The sequence below is a fragment of the Rana temporaria genome, chromosome 1 (genome assembly GCF_905171775.1).
Source record: "Rana temporaria chromosome 1, aRanTem1.1, whole genome shotgun sequence".
Classification (NCBI taxonomy): domain Eukaryota; kingdom Metazoa; phylum Chordata; class Amphibia; order Anura; family Ranidae; genus Rana; species Rana temporaria.
Window position 1 is genome coordinate 106,691,195 of NC_053489.1, and position 18,892 is coordinate 106,710,086.

At 44.6% G+C, this 18,892-nt stretch overlaps 1 protein-coding gene across 1 annotated transcript in view; it reads right to left on the bottom strand.

The window, feature by feature from the left end:
• OCLN (occludin) overlaps positions 1–18,892 on the bottom strand; it is a 66,753-nt gene that overhangs the window by 9,403 nt on the left and 38,458 nt on the right. The window contains exons 5-7 of the mRNA XM_040341562.1: positions 6,172–6,308; positions 3,289–3,492; positions 2,331–2,502 (exon numbers count right to left, since the gene is read on the bottom strand). Of these exons, the coding sequence (XP_040197496.1) occupies positions 2,331–2,502; positions 3,289–3,492; positions 6,172–6,308 (513 nt within the window). The remainder of the gene's footprint in view (positions 1–2,330; positions 2,503–3,288; positions 3,493–6,171; positions 6,309–18,892) is intronic.

An 18,892-nucleotide genomic window follows, 5' to 3' on the forward strand; every position in this document is an offset into this window, starting at 1 on the left:
GAGTCGGGTGTGTGTCAGGTCTCCCACTTTAGCATAGCAGGACGCTGGAGGACACCAGCAGAACTAACGGATCAGGGAGGGGGATTCCAACTAGACTTTATGAGGGCAAACCAGCTGAGCCACTTCCTACATACCATGAGACCCCCACAGACAGGGACCCTACCTCTCACACCAATAGAGGAGATATGCTCGGAGACGGGCACATTACCCCACGCGCTATCCATCTTACACAACATACTAGTAACACCGCAAGAGGGATATCAACTCCCCTGTATCACGAAATGGGAACAGGAACTCCAATGCACGTTTTCGACCAAGGTGAGACAGCAGATTCTGACTTTCACACACAAATCCTCTATCTGTACCAAAATACAGGAAACAAACTACAAAATCCTGACTAGGTGGTACCGCACCCCGGCTTTGCTTCACAAACTCTTCAGGTCTACCTCAGAGACATGCTGGCGCTGCCAGGGGGACGTAGGTACACTGACCCACATTTTCTGGTCATGCCCACTGCTGAAGCCCTTCTGGGCGGAGGTCAGGAGAATATCACAGAAATTTACTGAACGCCAGATCCCTGATGACCCAGCATACCTCTTGCTACACGCTAACACATATCCTACACGCGTATACAAGAAATCGGTTATCCGACACCTTCTAGACGCAGCCAAGGCATGCATTCCAGCCTGTTGGAAATCTCCACACCCACCGACGGTGACGATGTGGCTCCGGAGGGTAGATGATATCAATAGAATGGAGGATCTTATCCTCACAGATCAGGATAGACAGGAGTCATATATAAAGACTTGGCAGCTATGGAATGTGTTCACCTACTCAGATGAAGGACAAGCACTTAGGGGACAGACCTAGATTCCTTGACACGGCTCCCCCCCTCTTCAGGGGGGAGTTGGCTTGGATACTCGGCGGAACGTTGACAGGCCGGATGGCTGACATGCTCCATGCCCGTGGGCAAATCCCTTCACTTCCCCCCCCCCCCCTCTCTTTTCTCTTTCTCTTCCCTTCCTTCCATGATGCTGTCGGGAACCCGGCTCCCGAGGCGACAACTTTTCTCTAATCTTTGGATGGGTGGCGGGAGGGGTTACTCCCTGCCGCTCCATTCTCTCCCTGTTTTCTGCTCTCCCGATAATGGAAAAGAGAGGGCGTGTCCGCGGATCCTTGACTTCACACCGCACTCCGTTGCTGGAAGCTCCCTAGGAGCAGGGTTATCACGAGGAAAGATGGTGAGCCCGATGCCACGAGTACGGAACAGACGGACCACGGACTAGGTCATACTCACTACCCTGCCACACTGTACTGGTATACTCTTAAACGTCTGAAAATGTTACTGTTTATATGCTGTTAATGTGATCTACGTGGACATGCTCTTTGGTGTGAGTAAATAAAGAATTTTGAAAAAAAAAAAAATAAGGCAGTGCTGCATTGCAAAAAATGGCCTGATCATTACGGGGGTAAATCCTTCCAGGGCTGAAGTGGTTAAGTGTGCATTTTATTAAAAGAGACTGATGCGAGTGATAAAAATACACCTTGCAAAGCATTATAAAAAAAAACACAAACAACCAGAGCATTGCGTCTACATATATGGAAAAGAGATATAGATTTTTTTTTTTTCATTGCTATAAAGTCACTGGTGCATAACAGTAATAATTTGGCAGAAAATTGATTAGATTTTAGCCTTGAAATCGCATTTTAGTTTTAGTCCCATTTTAGTCTTCTGCAATCGTTTTAGTCGTACTTAGTTAACTAAATCTCAAGTACATTTTAGTCGACAAACTAATTTTAGTCACCTAAAATCTAATGGGTGTAATGCAAGAGTTAACATTTCTCTACAATTTCCAAACCCATTATATACTGCTACAGTGAAAAATCTCATATTTAAAGGTATTGAGGTATGAACTTGCACTACAGACCAGTGTTAATTTAAGTCAAATTTCAATTTAGTCTTAACTAAAATGCCATTTTAGTTTTAGTCGTATTTTAGTCATCAATTGTTTTAGTCAACTAAAATTAGTATTCATTTAATCAACTAAATTTTATTCGACAAAATTAACACTGGTGCATAACATCCAAGCATAGGTGTGTGCAGCCTATTGCATTAGGGTGTGCACCCTAAATGTATTAAAACATGGACGGTGTCAGTAGAGCAGTGGACAGGGTCAGTAGCTTTTTATTTTTAGTATTTTAATATTTATTTTTTTCAGAGGCATTAGTGCAATGTCAGCAGTCTGCACCTCAATCAGTGATTAGGGTGTGCCTAGGCACACCCCCTGCGCACGCCTATGCAACCAAGTTAAATATTTCGGAGATCGTACCTTGTATGATTGGCTCCCTGGTGGATGTTCATCCAATTCTTTGTCCAGCCTGGATAGAGATTTTGTGACATCATCTAGTTCAGCTTGCAGCTTCTTGTATTCCTGTAGGCCTGTATCAAAGTCTCTCTTGTACTCTTGTCTCTGTTGGTCTGAAGCGATAGGGGGATACTCGCTGTATAAAATAACAATATGGCGAGCAATTGTCAATACAAGGTATAGTCACATCTGGTACCAACGTCTAAGGATATCATTGTTTAAGTGATCGGATTTTAAAGTGGTATTAAAACAAATATATATTGCAGCTTACAAATTAAAATGTTGCAGCTGCATTCTTTTTGGATCTGGCCAATTCCACTCCTCCTTATTAGAGTGCCTATACTTTGAATGAAGGGGCACCTTTTCACAGCAACATTGTCAGTCTTGGGGGGGTGTTAGATGGACTAGCAGATTTGGATACACTAACCAAAAAGCCGAATTCCAGCTAACACTTTATAAGCAGTTACAGCAAAAAATTCCACGTTTGGGATAAAGGTTTAACATAAATAAAAGCTGATCATTATAAGCACCTACACAGTGTTAAATGGTTTGTCACAACCAAAATCGGGTCTCAAGACCCACTTCCTGTTCAGCCGGGAGGAGAAGCAATGGCCCCAGCATCAGTCTCCTAAGCGAAGACCACTGATCGCAGCTGTCCGTATACCGTGGAAGGTTCGCTGATCACCACTGTCACTCTCCTGCAGGGGGTTGCAACGATCATTTTTAGTATCCAACAGGGGGTTTGTTTCCCACCACCGCTCCCAAAAAATATTGAGCACCAGCCGCCACTGTTGCGATCACTACACTAAAAAGGGGTGAAAAGCTTTTTTTTTTTTTTCATGGGTTCATTTTGATCTTAGGGTTGGATACATTCCTCAGTGCGGCATTTACAAGTTTGATGTAAACACATTGCTCATCATACCTGTCCCAGTCCTCATCCTCTAGCTCCTCCCCAGATTCTCCTCCTGTGGTATAGTCTGCATCATAATTCTCATTAGGAGATCTCACGGCTCTTCCTGGTCTTTTATGGCGAGGTGGACCTTTCTTGCTTGCATCTGAACTGCTACTGTAAGCATTTGGAGAAAATCCATACTCTTGCCTTACCGGAAGCACTTCTTCTGGAATCCTAATAATGAGAAAAGTGCAGAGCGACAAATGAAATTATTCCTCTTCAAAAGAAAAAGCCACTGTTCTTCAGATTACCCAAAGTACATACACTCCTGGTGCTTCAATGACACCATCATGTGTTCAAGAGCTTAACACACAACCCTGCAATCATCTCTTCTCAATGCTGCATAAAGAGTTACCAGAGTAGCAATGGCAGACACAGACTGTGGACAGTTCCTACAGGACGCAGTTTTGTCGACCTTGACAGTCACCAATGTAGCAAAATGTCTTTATGGTGCACCCCTGCAGACCACCTAACTTGCTCTATGCACAAACACCTTCCCTTGAAATCATTTCATTGGCCACACCCAACATCAAATAAATCCAGGTCACAGAAAACATGAAAGTATAAAATGCGCACACTTCTTAAAGCGGAGTTGCACCCAGATTTTTTTTTCTGTCACCTGTTTTGCTGCTAGGAATTAAATACTGTAAAGCATGCGATTAATAAAAATAAATTGCCGTTCAATTACAGGTTTAATTGACTTGCGTTTGTTTTGTGTATTCCTGAGCGCTTCCATCTTCAATGTGGGCATGTGAAGCCCACAGAATTTTTGTTCTGGGACAAGGTGCTGCTAGCTACCCAGCATGCGCCTCCCGATCTCAAGCATGCGTGCATTCTAACCAGGGCGTAACGAAGAAATATCATCTGCGGCGATCCCGAATAACTCCTGGGAGTGATGACACATCTCCCAGGAGTCAAGGTGCCGCATGATATGACATACACCGTGGCCTGGAAGGGGCAAATTACAAGGGACACCCTAGCAACAAGCCACAAACTGCAAGACACAAAAAAATAAAAAAAACACACACAAGTATATTCACAGCCTTTGCTCAATACTTTGTTGAAGCATCTTTGGCACCAATTACAGCCTCAAGTCTTTTTGAGTATGATGCTAAAAGGCTTAGCACACATTTTTAGGCAGCTTCTCACATTCTTCTTTGCAGGACCTCCATCAAGTTGGATGGGGAGTGTCGATGCACAGCCATTTTCAGATCTCTCCAGAGATGTTCAATCTGGTTCACTCAAGGTCAGTCACAGAGTTGTCCCATAGTCAGGGGGAATGCACTGTATGTAGGTTTTTCAAAGAGATGGAGCAGATTTGAACTTTCAAACTCTAAGGGACAGAAGCACATTTCGTTCCTTTACTGGATAGAGGAAGGCTCAAAATGTTATGGTACTTGGAGGTTGTATGCACTCAACATGAGCACCATGTGTTGCCCGACATACATCAAAACTGTAGGCCAGGGAAGTGCAATTAGCGGACCTTCAGCTGTTGCAAAACTACAAGTCCCATCATGCTTTGGGTGTCATGCTTGTGGCTGTCAGAGTTTTGCTATGCCTCATGTAGTTCTGTGTAGTTCTGCAACAGCTGGAGGTCTGCCAATCGCATATCCCTGCTGTAGGCCATTTCTTGCCACACATCAACTGGTCGCTAGTTATTTAATTCATAGCTTCAACAACTCGATGTCTCAGATCTTGAAGAGTAGCAGACATAAATGGGTCATGTTCAACAACTATGCAAGGATTTTTGCTCCCCCAAATTCGGACATTGTAGCGTTTAACCTTACCGGAGCTAAAACGATTCATCCGAAAAACCCATATGTGGCACTGAATGAAACTTTTAGGTGGGCTTTAAAAACTTTCCTCTATCCAGAGATGTGTGGAATGTGCTTCTATCCCTTACAGTCTGAAATAAAAAGTTGAAATATGCTCCATCGTTTTGAATAACCCTGTATTTTACCAGGCAGCAGTTGATAAGCCAGACACATTACATACATACCAAACATGTAACTTCACGTCAACAGCCTTTAGAAAAACCAGCAGCACCATGGTAGTTCAAAACCATCAATGATAATCAAAACAGTTGACAAATCTACCCCGGGTTACAAACATCCAACTGACAAACGACTCCTACTTACAAATGGAGGGAGACAACAGGAAGTGAGGAAATCTACCCCTAGGAAGAAAAATTCACTACTGTAAGTTATCATTGGAAAAAAAATCCAATTGTCATTAGGGACAGAAAAATTAGGTGAAATATTCTGGACAGAAAAACAAATTTTACAGGGGTGTTGAGCTACAAATTCAACTTAAAGCTGAGTTCCACCCAAAAGTGGAACTTCCGCAATTTTTTTTGGGGGGGGGGCGAGTGGGGGCTTTGGTAGGAGTGGGACTTCCTGTCCTACTTCCACCTAGGGACTGCCTAGGCGGCGAATCCTTTGCCCCTAGGGCGGTCCCTCCCTCTAAGCGATCTCCTGGGACACGTGACAGGTCCCAGGAGATCGCCTGTCCATTCCGGGAGGGCAGCACGACTCACGCATGCGCAGTGTGTGCCCGGCCGTGAAGCCGAAAGTCGTCACGGCCAGGTGCCCAGAATGTGAATGGAGGCGTGACGCTCCGTGCGGCATCGCTGGACTGTGAAACAGGCAAGTCAGTTTTTAAAAGTCAGCAGCTACACTTTTTGTAGCTGCTGACTTTTAACAAACATTAAAAGGCTGGAACTCCGCTTTAAGAAAAACCTACAGACCCCATCTTGTTTGCAACCTGGGAACTGCCTGTATTACATACACAGGCAATACTTAAGGAATAGATTCCCAATATTCTTTTGTTAGTAATGTAAAGGTTTATACTTACACACGTGATCCAATGTTGTGATCTGAATAGGCTTGCCCACCATTCACACTTCTATAATCCAGAGCAGATCCATTTAATTTCTCATTGTATTCTGACATTGAAGGTACGGCTTCAGGATTGGTTGCCACAGTTTTTACCTATATTTGAGCAAATACAGCAATATTATTTTTTTTCCATGCACAAGTCATCCAGACACAGTATAGCCAGTACCATTGAGTATCTAATCTTACTTAGAATGTGCTCCCCCAATCTGCAGACCAAGTCTAGTCAGAATTCCAGTAATTTTAAGTATTGTGCAAATCTATACATATACCTCTGCCCAGACACTAGTTGAATGCAGTGATTGATGCCTGAGCAGCCAAGCACCAGGACCCAGCACTGATCACATGGGGTTTTCAGCAAACGTTATACAGAAAAGTTAACTACTTGACCCGCGGAACATTTACCCTCCTTCATGACCAGGCCATTTTTTGCGGTACGGCACTGAGTCACTAACAGAAAATTGTGCAGTCATGCAACACTGTAGCCAAATAAAATGTATGTTTTTTTCCCCCCACAAATGGAGCTTTTGAGGCATTTGATAACCACTGCATTTTTTTTATTTTTTTTGCACAAATAATAAAAAAAAAAAAAAAAAAATTATGTTCTTTATAAAACTTTAGCCCGATATGTATTCTTCTACATGTTTTTGGCAACCTCCGCCGCCCCCGCCCCCCCCCCAAATAAGCGTATATTGATTTACGCAGTCTCCAACAATGCTATTTATGCAATTCGTTTTTTTAACCACTTCAGGCCCGGAAGATTTTTTCCCCCTTCCTGACCAGAGCACCTTTTACAATTTGGCACTGCGTTGCTTTAACGGACAATAGCACTATAAAACAAAAGGTGACAAAGTAAAAATCGCAATAAGTGTATATTTATTGGTTTGCGCAAAAGTTATAGCATCTACAATTTATGTGAAAGATTTGTGGCATTTATTTTTTACTAGGAATGGCGGTGATCTGTGATTTTTAGCGGTACAGCAACATTGTGACCGACAGATCGGACACTTGACACATTTTTGGGACCATTAACATTTATACAGCGATCAGTGCTATAAACATGCACCAATTAATGTGTAAAGGTCACTGGCAGGGAAGGGGTTAAGACTAGGGGGCAATCAAGGAGTGTGGGGAGATGGGATTGACTAGGAGACACATCGTTGTTCCCACTTAGACACATGATCAGTCTTTCGATAGGACAGGGATTTGTGTGTTTACAAACACACAAATCCCCACGCTGCTCCTCATGCACACGATGACTCGTTGGCCAGTAATATGCACCATCACTGTACTAAATGGGAAGGGGTTAAACATTTAGGGGGATCAAAAGGGTAAATGTGTGCATAACCGTGTTTGTGTACTGCATGGACGGCATTTACTAGGGGAAAGAGATTGATGTATTGCCTGCTTTGCACAGAATCCATCCCATGCAAAAGGGATTGAACATAAAATATTAAGTACAAATTTTAGCAACATTTTCAGGGGCTCAATTGTAAACGGACAAATATAAATCAAATAAAATGTTAATTTTTTAAATATTTTGTTGAGAATCTTTTTACTGGCAATGATTGCCTTAAAGTGGAGGTTCACCCAGAAATGTTAATTTTTAACCTTAGATTCATGCTCATTTTGTCAAGGGGAATCGGGTAGTTTTTTTAAAATCGAAGCTGTACTTACCGTTTTAGAGATACATCTTCTCTGCCGCTTCCGGGTATGGGCTGCGGGACTGGGCGTTCCTATTTGATTGACAGTCTTCCGACAGGCTTTCGACGGTCGCATCTATCGCGTCACGATTTTCCGAAAGTAGCCGAACGGTGTGCAGGCGCCGTATAGAGCCGCACCGACGTTCGGCTTCTTTCGGCTACTCGTGACACGATGTATGCGACCGTTGGAAGCCTGTCGGAAGACTGTCAAATAGGAACGCCCAGTCCCGAAGACCATACCCGGAAGCGGCGGAGAAGTACTGCTTCGTTTTTAAAAAAAATACCTGATTCCCCTAGACAAAATGAGCATGAATCTAAGATTACATTTTTTTTTTTTTAGGGTGAACTCCTGGTTTAAGTCTGGAACCCATAGGCATTGCCAAATATTGGGTTTCCCTCTGATGCTTTGCCAGGCTCTGACTGTATTCACTTATTTGTTAGTGTGTGCACTTTCAGCCCATATCCATTATAGAACTATAGCTTGAATATGTTTTGGTAAATACCTGAAAAAACGAAAAATTGTGCCTGTGATCCATATCATATCTATATATCTAAATCTATACATACACACACACACACACACACACACACACAATCCTGTGCAGAGCTGCCGCCCTGCAGCAGTAAAACTGCTATAGGGCAGTCAGCAAGTGGTTAAACAGATAACCAGTATGCTTAAGAGTAGAGGTCGACCGATATGGGTTTTTCTCTGGCCGATACCGATGGCGATATTCCAAAATTGGGGCGGCCGATGGCCGATATTTTAGGCCGATTTTTAGGCCGATTTTTGCGGCCGATATTTTAGGCCGATTTTTTTTTCCTATTATATCAGAAAATCTAGGTTGGGGAGGAGGTTATTGTTTAGGGTGGAGTGCAGCCTATCAGTGTCCATCAGTGCCCACCAATGCAGCTCACCAGTGTAGCCTATCAGTGTCCATCAGTGCCACCTCATTAGTGTCTACCAGTTCAGCCTGTCAGTGCAACCTCATCAGTGCCTACCAGTTCAGCCCATTAGTGTCCATCAGTGCCACCTCATTAGTGCCCACCAGTGCAGCCCATCAGTGCCACCTCAATTATTAAAAAAGAAAAAAAATACACTGGGCATGGGTGGGGATGCATTGTGGAGAGGGGTGGGTGGGGATGCATTGCGGAGAGGGATGGATGGTGCTGGGGGTGGGTGGGGATGTGTTGTGGAAAGGGATGGATGGTGCTGGGCGTGGGTGGGGATGGGTTGTGGAAAGGGATGGATGGTGCTGGGTGTGGGTGGGGATGCGTTGTGGAGAGGGGTGGGTGGTGCTGGGCATGGGTGGGGATGCATTGTGGAGAGGGGTGGGTGGGGATGCATTGTGGAGTGGGATGGATGGTGCTGGGCGTGGGTGGGGATGGGTTGTGGAAAGGGATGGATGGTGCTGGGTGTGGGTGGGGATGCGTTGTGGAGAGGGGTGGATGGGAATGCGTTGTGGAGAGGGATGGATGGTGCTGGGTGTGGGTGGGGATGCGTTGTGGAGAGGGGTGGGTGGTGCTGGGCATGGGTGGGGATGCATTGTGGAGAGGGGTGGGTGGGGATGCATTTTGGAGTGGGATGGATGGTGCTGGGCGTGGGTGGGGATGCGTTGTGGTGATGAGTTGTGGAGAGGGATGGATGGTGCTGGGCATGGGTGGGGATGTGTTGTGGAAAGGGATGGATGGTGCAGGGAATGCGTTGTAGTGGGGTGGATGGTGCTGGGTGGGGATGAAGATGATTGTGTTGCATTGTGAAGATGGATGAGGATGACTCTGTGTGGGGATGAGAGTTACATTGTGAAGAGGATCTCCACAATGTAACTCTCATATCCACCCAGAGTCATCCTCATCCATCTTCACAATGCCAGCCTCAGCCAGGTTTCCCTTTTAAAAGGAGTTTAAATAAATTCTGCAGGGGGGCACAGTAGCACATAATTTGGGCAACTTACCCTCCATACATGCTGGGTATCATAATCCAATTCTATCTGCATGCACCTAATAGGCTAGGTGCATGCTGATGAGCGGATCAGCCAATCATTGTTTAGAACTTGGTGTAATGCCAGCAGGTTCCGCCTCAGCAGGGAAGGAAGACATTCCTGCTGGGGGGAGTTACATTAGTCAGGCGGCAGTTGTAAGCCAATGATTGTTTCTCCCTGTCCCTAATACAGCACGCTGAGGGGGCGGGGCACGGCGGACGGCGTGATGCCAGTGAAATCTATATCCCTTCTGTGGTGGCCGTGCAGATAGGAGGAATCGGATACATGGGAGCGGGGTCAGTACTGCAGGGCAGGCGGCCATGCGGGCCGGACACTTTAGCCGCGAATCGGCCGATTCTTTCACAAAAAATCGGCCGATGCCGATTTCACAAAAACGGCCAAATATCGGCCGATATATCGGCCGACCGATATATCGGTCTACCTCTACTTAAGAGTCAGGTAGAGTTCTGACTTTTAGTTACGGTAGTACATATTTGTTCTCCACCAGTTGCTCTGCTTTTTATGTAACAGCACAACAGCCAAGCAAGCAACATTTTCAGAAGGCCAACAATGACAGCCCATGTTTAACAAAAGTTTCTATTCTTGCAAGTGTACAATAATGTACAGCAACACAATGGCATTCATTAGTCCAATACCCATTTTAAAGTCTTGTTACTGTGGATTATTGTGCAATACTGTACTACGGTTTGCAATTGGTTATTAAACAAACCCATTACAATTAAAACTTTCCATAGCGGTGGGACAAGATCCTGTGTACATAGGCATCTTGGATCCAATCTTTTCTCTGTGTTGCGTCTTGAGGACAAGAAAAGATGACAACTATCACGAAAAGTGTAAAAAAAAAAAAAAAAAAAAAAAAAAGCAGCCAAACAACCCTTTCTACCACTCCCGGAAATGCCTCTCACGCTTTGTCCGTTAAAATGACAATGCACATATATAAACCATCCCAGTGTTTTAAATCTAAACAGAAAGGAGACAAACTGGTTTTTCTTGCTTTTATTACCATCACAAATGGATATGGAAAAAAAAAAGTGCCAAAAAGTACAAGAATGCAATGAATTATAGGAAGAAAGCCATGAAGGGGGGGACACACACACACTTTAAAAACAGACCACACATCCAAATGACAATACATGTGCAGTGTGTAGAAATGCTTCCTAATAAACACTTCTGCTAACCCAATTCCTTCTAAAGAGGGGCTTCCATGAGCCACTGCACTGTGTCTTGGCATTTAAAAAAAAAAAAAAAATATAAATATAAATATAAATATAAATATAAATATAAATATATATATCTGTCACAATAATAGACATACACGTAATGGTGATTTGGGCAGCCCTCAAAAATTCCACTCGCCTGCTTACATTTTGCAAATGGAATTTGAGGGCTGGCGAGGAAGGGCTGCCTGGGAGCGGAGGCGATCTCCGCCAGCAGGCAGGTTGAATGGGAGTCCTTCTCCCAGCGATCGCTGAGGGGAAGAGTGAGGAGAGAGCCAGACGGATGATTAGCATGAATACAGCAATTGAAATTAAATCTGTTCTAGTGATGTTCACCATGCTCTGATCACCCAGCTGGCAATTCTCTGTTGCCCTGCACATGTAGGATTGTACTCGTTGGCACAGGCATGCTGCATTAGTGGGCATGCTGCATTGGTAGACACGGATAAAGTTAATATTTTTATAACTTAATTCTGCATGAAACAATTAAGTCATTTATGACTTTTGAGATAATTTATAAGGGCATGTTTAGGGGCAGGGGTGGGACAACTGGTGGCGAGTAACACTTGAGGCCTGGTTAGTAGCTCATGACTTTAAGTGGAGGTTCACCCAAAAAAATAAATTTTTAACATTAGATTGAGGCTGATTGTGGGAAGCACAATCGGGTGTTTTTTTTTTTTTAAATCAATGCAGTACTTACAGTTTTAGAGATAGATGTTCTCCGTGGCTTCCGGGTATAGGCGGCGTTCCTATTTGTTCCCATTTGATTGACAGCCTTCCGACCGTCGCATACAGAGCGTCACAAGTTTCCGAAAGTAGCCGAACGTCGGTGCGCAGGCGCCGTATAGAGCCGCACCGACGTTTGGCAACTCGTGACGCGCTGTATGCGACCGTCGGAAGGCTGTCAATCAAATAGGAGTGCCCAGTCCCGAAGATCATACCCGGAAGCCACGGAGAACATCTATCTCTAAAACGGTAAGTACTGCATTGATTTAAAAAAAAAAAAAAAACACCCGATTGTGCTTCCCACAATTAGCCTCAATCGAATGTTAAAAAAAAAAATTTCGGGTGAACCCCCGCTTTAAGTTTTGAGCCTCGATTTGTGCCCAATTCAACAAAGGTTCTTTAGCTTTCTTTTAGGTCCAAAGTGGCGTCATTTGGTTTACCTTCTATACAATAGGAAAGTGAAGTATCTGCATCAACTTTATTCAACCATCTGCTTCTTTGCCAGATCAGTGGTCATCGATACAACAGATCACACAAAATGTTTGGATACTTGGTCTGATAGATACCGTGTTTCCCCGAAAATAAGACCGGGTCTTATATTAATTTTGCCTACACAAAACACACTAGGGCTTACTTTCAGGGGAGGTCTTATTTACAGCATGTAAAATGACGATCTTAAAAGTGGTTGTAACCCTAAAATAAATGTTTTATAATATATCACAGTGCTTGGTGCTGTGTCATTTTACCCCTTGTTCTAAAAATCCTGGATTAAATCAATAAAATATTCCTATTTCTCCTGTCTTTTCTCCCTCTCTCCCAGTCAGGTCAGTATTTTGACATTAAACAAAAAAACATCTTGCTTAAAATTATGTCATACGGTACTGGTATAAGTGTGGCAATGTGTCTCCCTTTCCAACCGTTTTTGGAAATACGGTACTTTTCTACGGTAACAGATGCCATGGGCCCGCACATGATCTTCTCTTCTCTGAGATACCTGACGTCGGCCCGCTTCGAGGAGAGAGGGGCCGAGATCCCTGCTGACGTCAGCCCGCTCTGAAGAGGCAAGGGCTGCAGACGTCACCGGGAGGAGGGAAGAGCCGAGATCCTGCTGACGTCGGCCCGCTCCGAGGTCTGAAGAGCAAAGGGCTGCAGATGTCAGCCGGGAGGAGAGAAAGAAACCTCCGGCAGAGCAGTGGCTGTAAATATGGGATTACTGTATTAAATGCAGTTACAAAGGGAGACACGCACTGCACCATATACCAATTTTACAGTTTAATGAACGTAACTAGGGCTTATTTTCGGGGTAGGGCTTATATTGCATCCCTCCCTGATAATCAGGCTAGGTCTTATTTTCGGGGTATGGCTTATTTTCGGGGAAACACGGTAGATATTTATTTTTTACCATGACAAAGGCTACAAATAGTCAAGGTATAGAAGAGGGTGTTGCAAGATACCAGCATTTCACTAAACCAAAATAGATACCACACCTACACTATCTGGGTAAAAAAATAAATAGATATTAAAAAAAGTGAACTGTTCCTGGCTATGGTCCATTTCAATCCAATGTTGGCAAGGCTGCCAGGTACCCAATTAATCATCTGTATTATCTGAATAACTTTTTCTGTGCTAGCAGAGTTATTACATTGTTGGTATTCTAGTCTCAGTTTATTGCCTTTAAAGCTTCTCCAACTGAATAAGACTTGCAACGTTCTCTTATCATAACCTTTACTGCATATCTCTGGAATTTAAAATGTTATTACCATTGATACAGTTTTACTTAATTTACAAACCTCTTGAAGTAAAATCAAGATAAACATTTCACCTAATCACTATGCAGAACGAGAAGTTAACATGCACCGGAGTGATCCAGATGAACTCAATTTCACTTTATTCTATTGCAACTAGTGAAAGAAATTCCAAAAATTCTACTAGGTAAAACACACTTCCCTATATGTTTGGACACAGGCACAATTTAATCTCCCCCCCCCCCCCCCGGTATTTACCAAAACATAGTCAAGCTATAGTTACATAATGGATATGGTCAGGGCTCGACAAATCCCAGGCGCCAGCTCGCCATTGCGACTAGAAATTTCACCCTGGCGCCTGGCCTTTGATCAGTGACAGGTGCTTCTGCTAAAGGGCCAGTTGCGGGGTTTTGGCCAGGAACGTGATTAGCAGTGGCAGCGGGGATGGAGCAGGAAGAGAGCGGCACAGCAGCGGCTGACACGATGGGAGGAGATACGCTGAAGCAGATGTCCGAGGTAGGCGGCCGCCTTTGAAAACACGTCCAATGTGTTTACATTACCAATACGTGTTTTACACGGGAAGCGGTGTTCTCTGTCCAGCTGAGCGGCAATAGGTTGCAGCTTCCTCTCAGCGAACTCCCGGCATGTGTCCCGCAGTGTGTATCAGGCAACTTGGCGCTCTGGTAGACAGTGTGCAGGCAGCGGGAAGCTGACGTCATCTGAAGTGGCCATCCTCCCGGTGTGTACCGTTAGAGTGTAACAGACATGTACCGTGGGTTGACGGCTGTGTGCCGCGCTTGGCGGCCGCTTCATTCAGGTGAGCACGGAGTGAATATGGTAACCTTGTGCTGACCACCGTACCCCTGCTGACCTCTTTTTTTTGTCCCCAAAGCTTCCCGCTGCCTGCACACCGTCTACCAGAGCGCAAAGCTGCCCAATACACACTGCATGCTGCGGGACACATGCCGGGAGTTCGCCGAGAGGGAGCGCGCCCCCCCCCCCCAAGTCTTAAACAAGACTTAAGCACTGCCATCCTAGCAACATATATGGCACTACAAGTCCTAGCAAGCGCTGCCATCCTAGCAACATATATGGCATTACAAGTCCCAGCATGCACTGCTACCCTAGTGTTCTCTATAGAACTACAAGTTCCTGCATGCACTGCCACCCTCATGTTATGTCACTACAAGTCCCAGCAAGCACTTTTACCCTAGTGTTCTCTATGGAACTACAAGTCCCAGCATGCACTGCCACCCTAGTGTCATCTATGGAACTACAGCATGCACTGCCATCCTAGCAACATATATGGGTGCTACTCACGTATGTGTTCGCTTCTGCGCGGGAGCTTGGCGGGACGGGGCGCGTTTTCTGGCTGTTAACTTTTTTAGCTGGCTCCTAGATTCCAATCAAATTTGTCAAACCCTGGATATGGTGGTATTTGATCACCTCTGCAGTTTTTATTTTTTGTGAACACACACACACACACACACAAAGTAAAAAAAATTGAATATCGTGCAAAAGTTCATTTATTTCACGAATGCAATTTAAAAAGGTGAAACTAATATATGAGATAGACTCATTACATGCAAGGCAAGATAGTTCAAGCCGTGATTTGTCATAATTGTGACGATTATGACTTAAAGCTCATGAAAACCCCAAATCCACAATCTCCGAAAATTTGAATATTGTGAAAAGGTGCAATATTTTAGGCTCAAAGTGTCCCACTCTAATTAGCTAATTATTCCATAACACCTGCAAAGGGTTCCTGAGCCTTTAAATGGTCTCAGTCTGGTTCAGTAGGAATCACAATCATGGGAAAGACTGCTGACCTGACAGTTATGGAGGGTGTCAATGATGGTTTTCTGCACAAGGAGGGAAAGCCTCAAAAAAGGTAATTGCAAAAGAAGTTGGATGTTCCCAAAGTGCTGTATCAAAGCACATTAATAGAAAGGTTTCGTGGAAGGAAAAAGTGTGGAAGAACAAAGCAGCACAAGCAGCAGGGATGATGGCAGCCTGGAGAGGATTGACAGGAAAAAGCCATTCAAAAGTGTTGGGGACTTTCACAAGGAGTGGACTGAGGCTGGAGTCAGTGCATCAAGAGCCACCACACACAGACGGATCCTGGACATGGGCTTCAAATGTCATATTCCTCTTGTCAAGCCACTCCTGACCAACAAACAACGTCAGAAGCGTCTTACCTGGGCTAATAAAAACACACCTGGTCTGTTGCTCAGTGGTCCAAAGTCCTCTTTTCTGATGAGAGAAAATGTTTCTCATTTGGAAGCCAAGGACACAGAGTATGGAGGAAGAATGGAGAGGCACACACTGCAAGATGCTTGAAGTCCAGTGTGAAGTTTCCATAGTCTGTTGATTTGGGGAGCCGTGTCATCTGCTGGTGTTGGTCCACTGTGCTTCATTAAGTCCAGAGTCAACGCCACGGTCTACCAGGAAATTGGAGCGCTTCATGCTTCCTTCAGCAGACGAGCTCTATCGGGATGCCAACTTCATTTTCCAGCAGGACTTGGCACCTCCCACACTGCCAAAATCACAAAAACCTGGTTCAATGACCGTGTGATTGGGTCATCGGTGTTGATTGATGCGACAGAAGCAGCCGGATGAATTCTGCAGCGTTGAGATACTGTCAGCCCAGATTCAGCCAAATGCAGCAAAGTTGATTGGACGGTGCTTCACAGTGCAGAGCTACCATGATCCAAAACACTGCAAAAGAAACCTAGGAGCTTTTGAAGAAGTGGAATATTCTGCAATGGCAAGTCAATCACCTCAACCCAACCCATTTAAGCATGCATTTCCACTTGCTGAAGGCATAATTAAAAAGGCAGAAAGACCCACAAAAGAACAACTGAAGACAGCTACAGTTAGAGCCTGGCAAAGCATCAGAAAAGGAGGAAACCCAGTCTTTGGTAATGAATGGTTCCAGACTTCAGGCAGTCATTGCCAGTAAGGGGTTCTCAACAAAATATTAACAATTTATGATTAATATTCATTTTTTCAATTACATTTTAGCCCCTGAAAATAAAGGGGGGGGGGGGTCTGTGTATAAAAATGGTAGCAATTCCTTAAAAATTTGTACTTGATATTCATGTTTAACCGCTTGAATTAAAGTTGAAAGTATGCACTTCAAATTCATTTGGGATTGGTTTTGTTTTAATTTTATTCTGGTGGCATTCAGAACCAAAAGTATTAAGAGACAGAAACACATATACATAACATAGTGAAACAGAGGTAGGCATCAAAAAATTGCCTTAGGACATCTCACATGCACTTAGATGGACAAAACAGTGATAGCCTGGCCAAGCAATTTTTTACTACTCTTTGTATTTTGTCCAGTCAAGGGATGGCACTGTGGAACCCAAGGGGTTAATCCTGCGCACTGTGTAAAAAGCTGTTTGATCCCGTCTTCCACAGTCTCCATGCCATCTCCTGATAGAACAGAGCACCTTGGGATCAGGCTGCAAATGCTCAGTTTGGCAAGTATTGCTAGAGAGCTTTTTTTTTTCTTGGGAGGGTGCATGTGATGAATGAATGAATGAATGAATGAATGAAAAAACGTATAAAGCGCGGCGCATGCGAACTGAATCGCTTCTGGGCGCTAGTTCGTGTCTCATGACATCAAAAGAGCAGAGTTTTGATTCGTCTTCTGAAAGTCAGGTGGTTTTCCTCCAACCGAATGCTGGTTGGTAAAGCGTTCCATAGTCTAGGACCCTGAAAAGCAAACCTTCTTTCTCCTTTGGACTTGTATTTGGTTTTTGGTACCCTGACCAGATTTTGGTCGGTGGATCGCAGAACGCGATTCGAATTGTGAGGTTCTATCTTGTCGCAAAGATATTGCGGAGCCTTCCCATGGATGCACTTATGTGTCAGGCAGAGTGCTTTAAATACAATTCTGTCTTTTACTGGCAGCCAGTGAAGGGTTCTCAACGAAGGTGAGATTGATTCCCATTTTTTTTTCCCAGTCACCAGTCTGGCGGCCGTATTCTGAACGACTTGCAGACGGGAGATTTGGTACTTTGGGAGTCCGAGGTACAGGGCGTTAGCATAGTCCAGTCTGGAATTCACGATTGTTCCCACCACGACTGCTACGTCTTCTTTGGGGATAAATGGAATAAGTCTGCGTAGTAGGCGCAACAGATGGTGCGCTCCGCTGACTACTGACCCTATTTGTGCGTCCATTGTCATGAAGGTGTCGAAGATGACCCCGAGACTTTTGACTTTGGAGCTAGGGGTGATGATTTGGCCCAGAATGGGCGGCGGTGTCCAGGTTGTTGCCAGTTGACTCTTTCGGCTGGCGTGAAACATAAGGAGTTCTGTTTTTGAACTGTTGAGTTTAAGATAACTCTTAGTCATCCAGTTTTCTATCAAAGAGAGACATTTCTCTAAACTGAGATGATGATCCTTTTTGTTGCAGATGCGAAAATACAGTTGCGTATCGTCTGCATAAGAGTGATAGAGTAGTTCTTGGCTACTGATAATATCAAAGAGAGGGCGAAGATAGATGTTGAAAAGCACCGGTGACAGGGGGGATCCTTGGGGGACTCCACATGACACCGTGCGCTTTTCCGACGTGAAAGAACCCAATTTAACTGTTTGTGATCGGTTTTCAAGAAAGGAAGAAAACCATGGTAAATCACCTTCTGCGACTTCTGCTACCTTGGCTAGTCGCATCAGTAACAGTTTGTGGTCTACCGTGTCAAAGGCTGCGCTTAGGTCCAGCAGAACCAGGAGACAAGATTCTCCTTCGTCTGCGGCCTCGAGGGCATCGTCCCATATTTTGAGTAAGGCCGTTTCTGTCCCGTGTCCGGGACGGAAGCCTGATTGTAATGGATCCAGTAGATTGTGGGTATCTAGATGCTGTTGCAGCTGTTGTACCACTACTTTCTCCATTATCTTGGAGAGAACATTTAGGCCTGTTATGGGACGGCGGTGAGTTGGGTCCTTGGGATCCAGGTTAGGTTTTTTCAAGATGGGCTGGATTGTGCCCTCTTTCAACAGGGATGGCACTGTGCCTTCCTTAAATGACTGGTTTATAAGCTGTGTGATGGGTGGTGCCAGGATGTCGGCACATTCCTTCAGCAGTTTGGTGGGGATGATATCATTGGGCGATGTGCTGTTCCACAAAGCACCAATGATATTTTTTGTGGTATCGATGGAGATCGGTTCCAGAGTGAACTTTGTTGATTGTAGAGCGTTTCTGAGGGTGTTTTGTGGTTGATTGACGGTGGGGTTGAGGGGGGTATTGTTTTGCATGATGCTTTCCCGGATTCTTTCAAT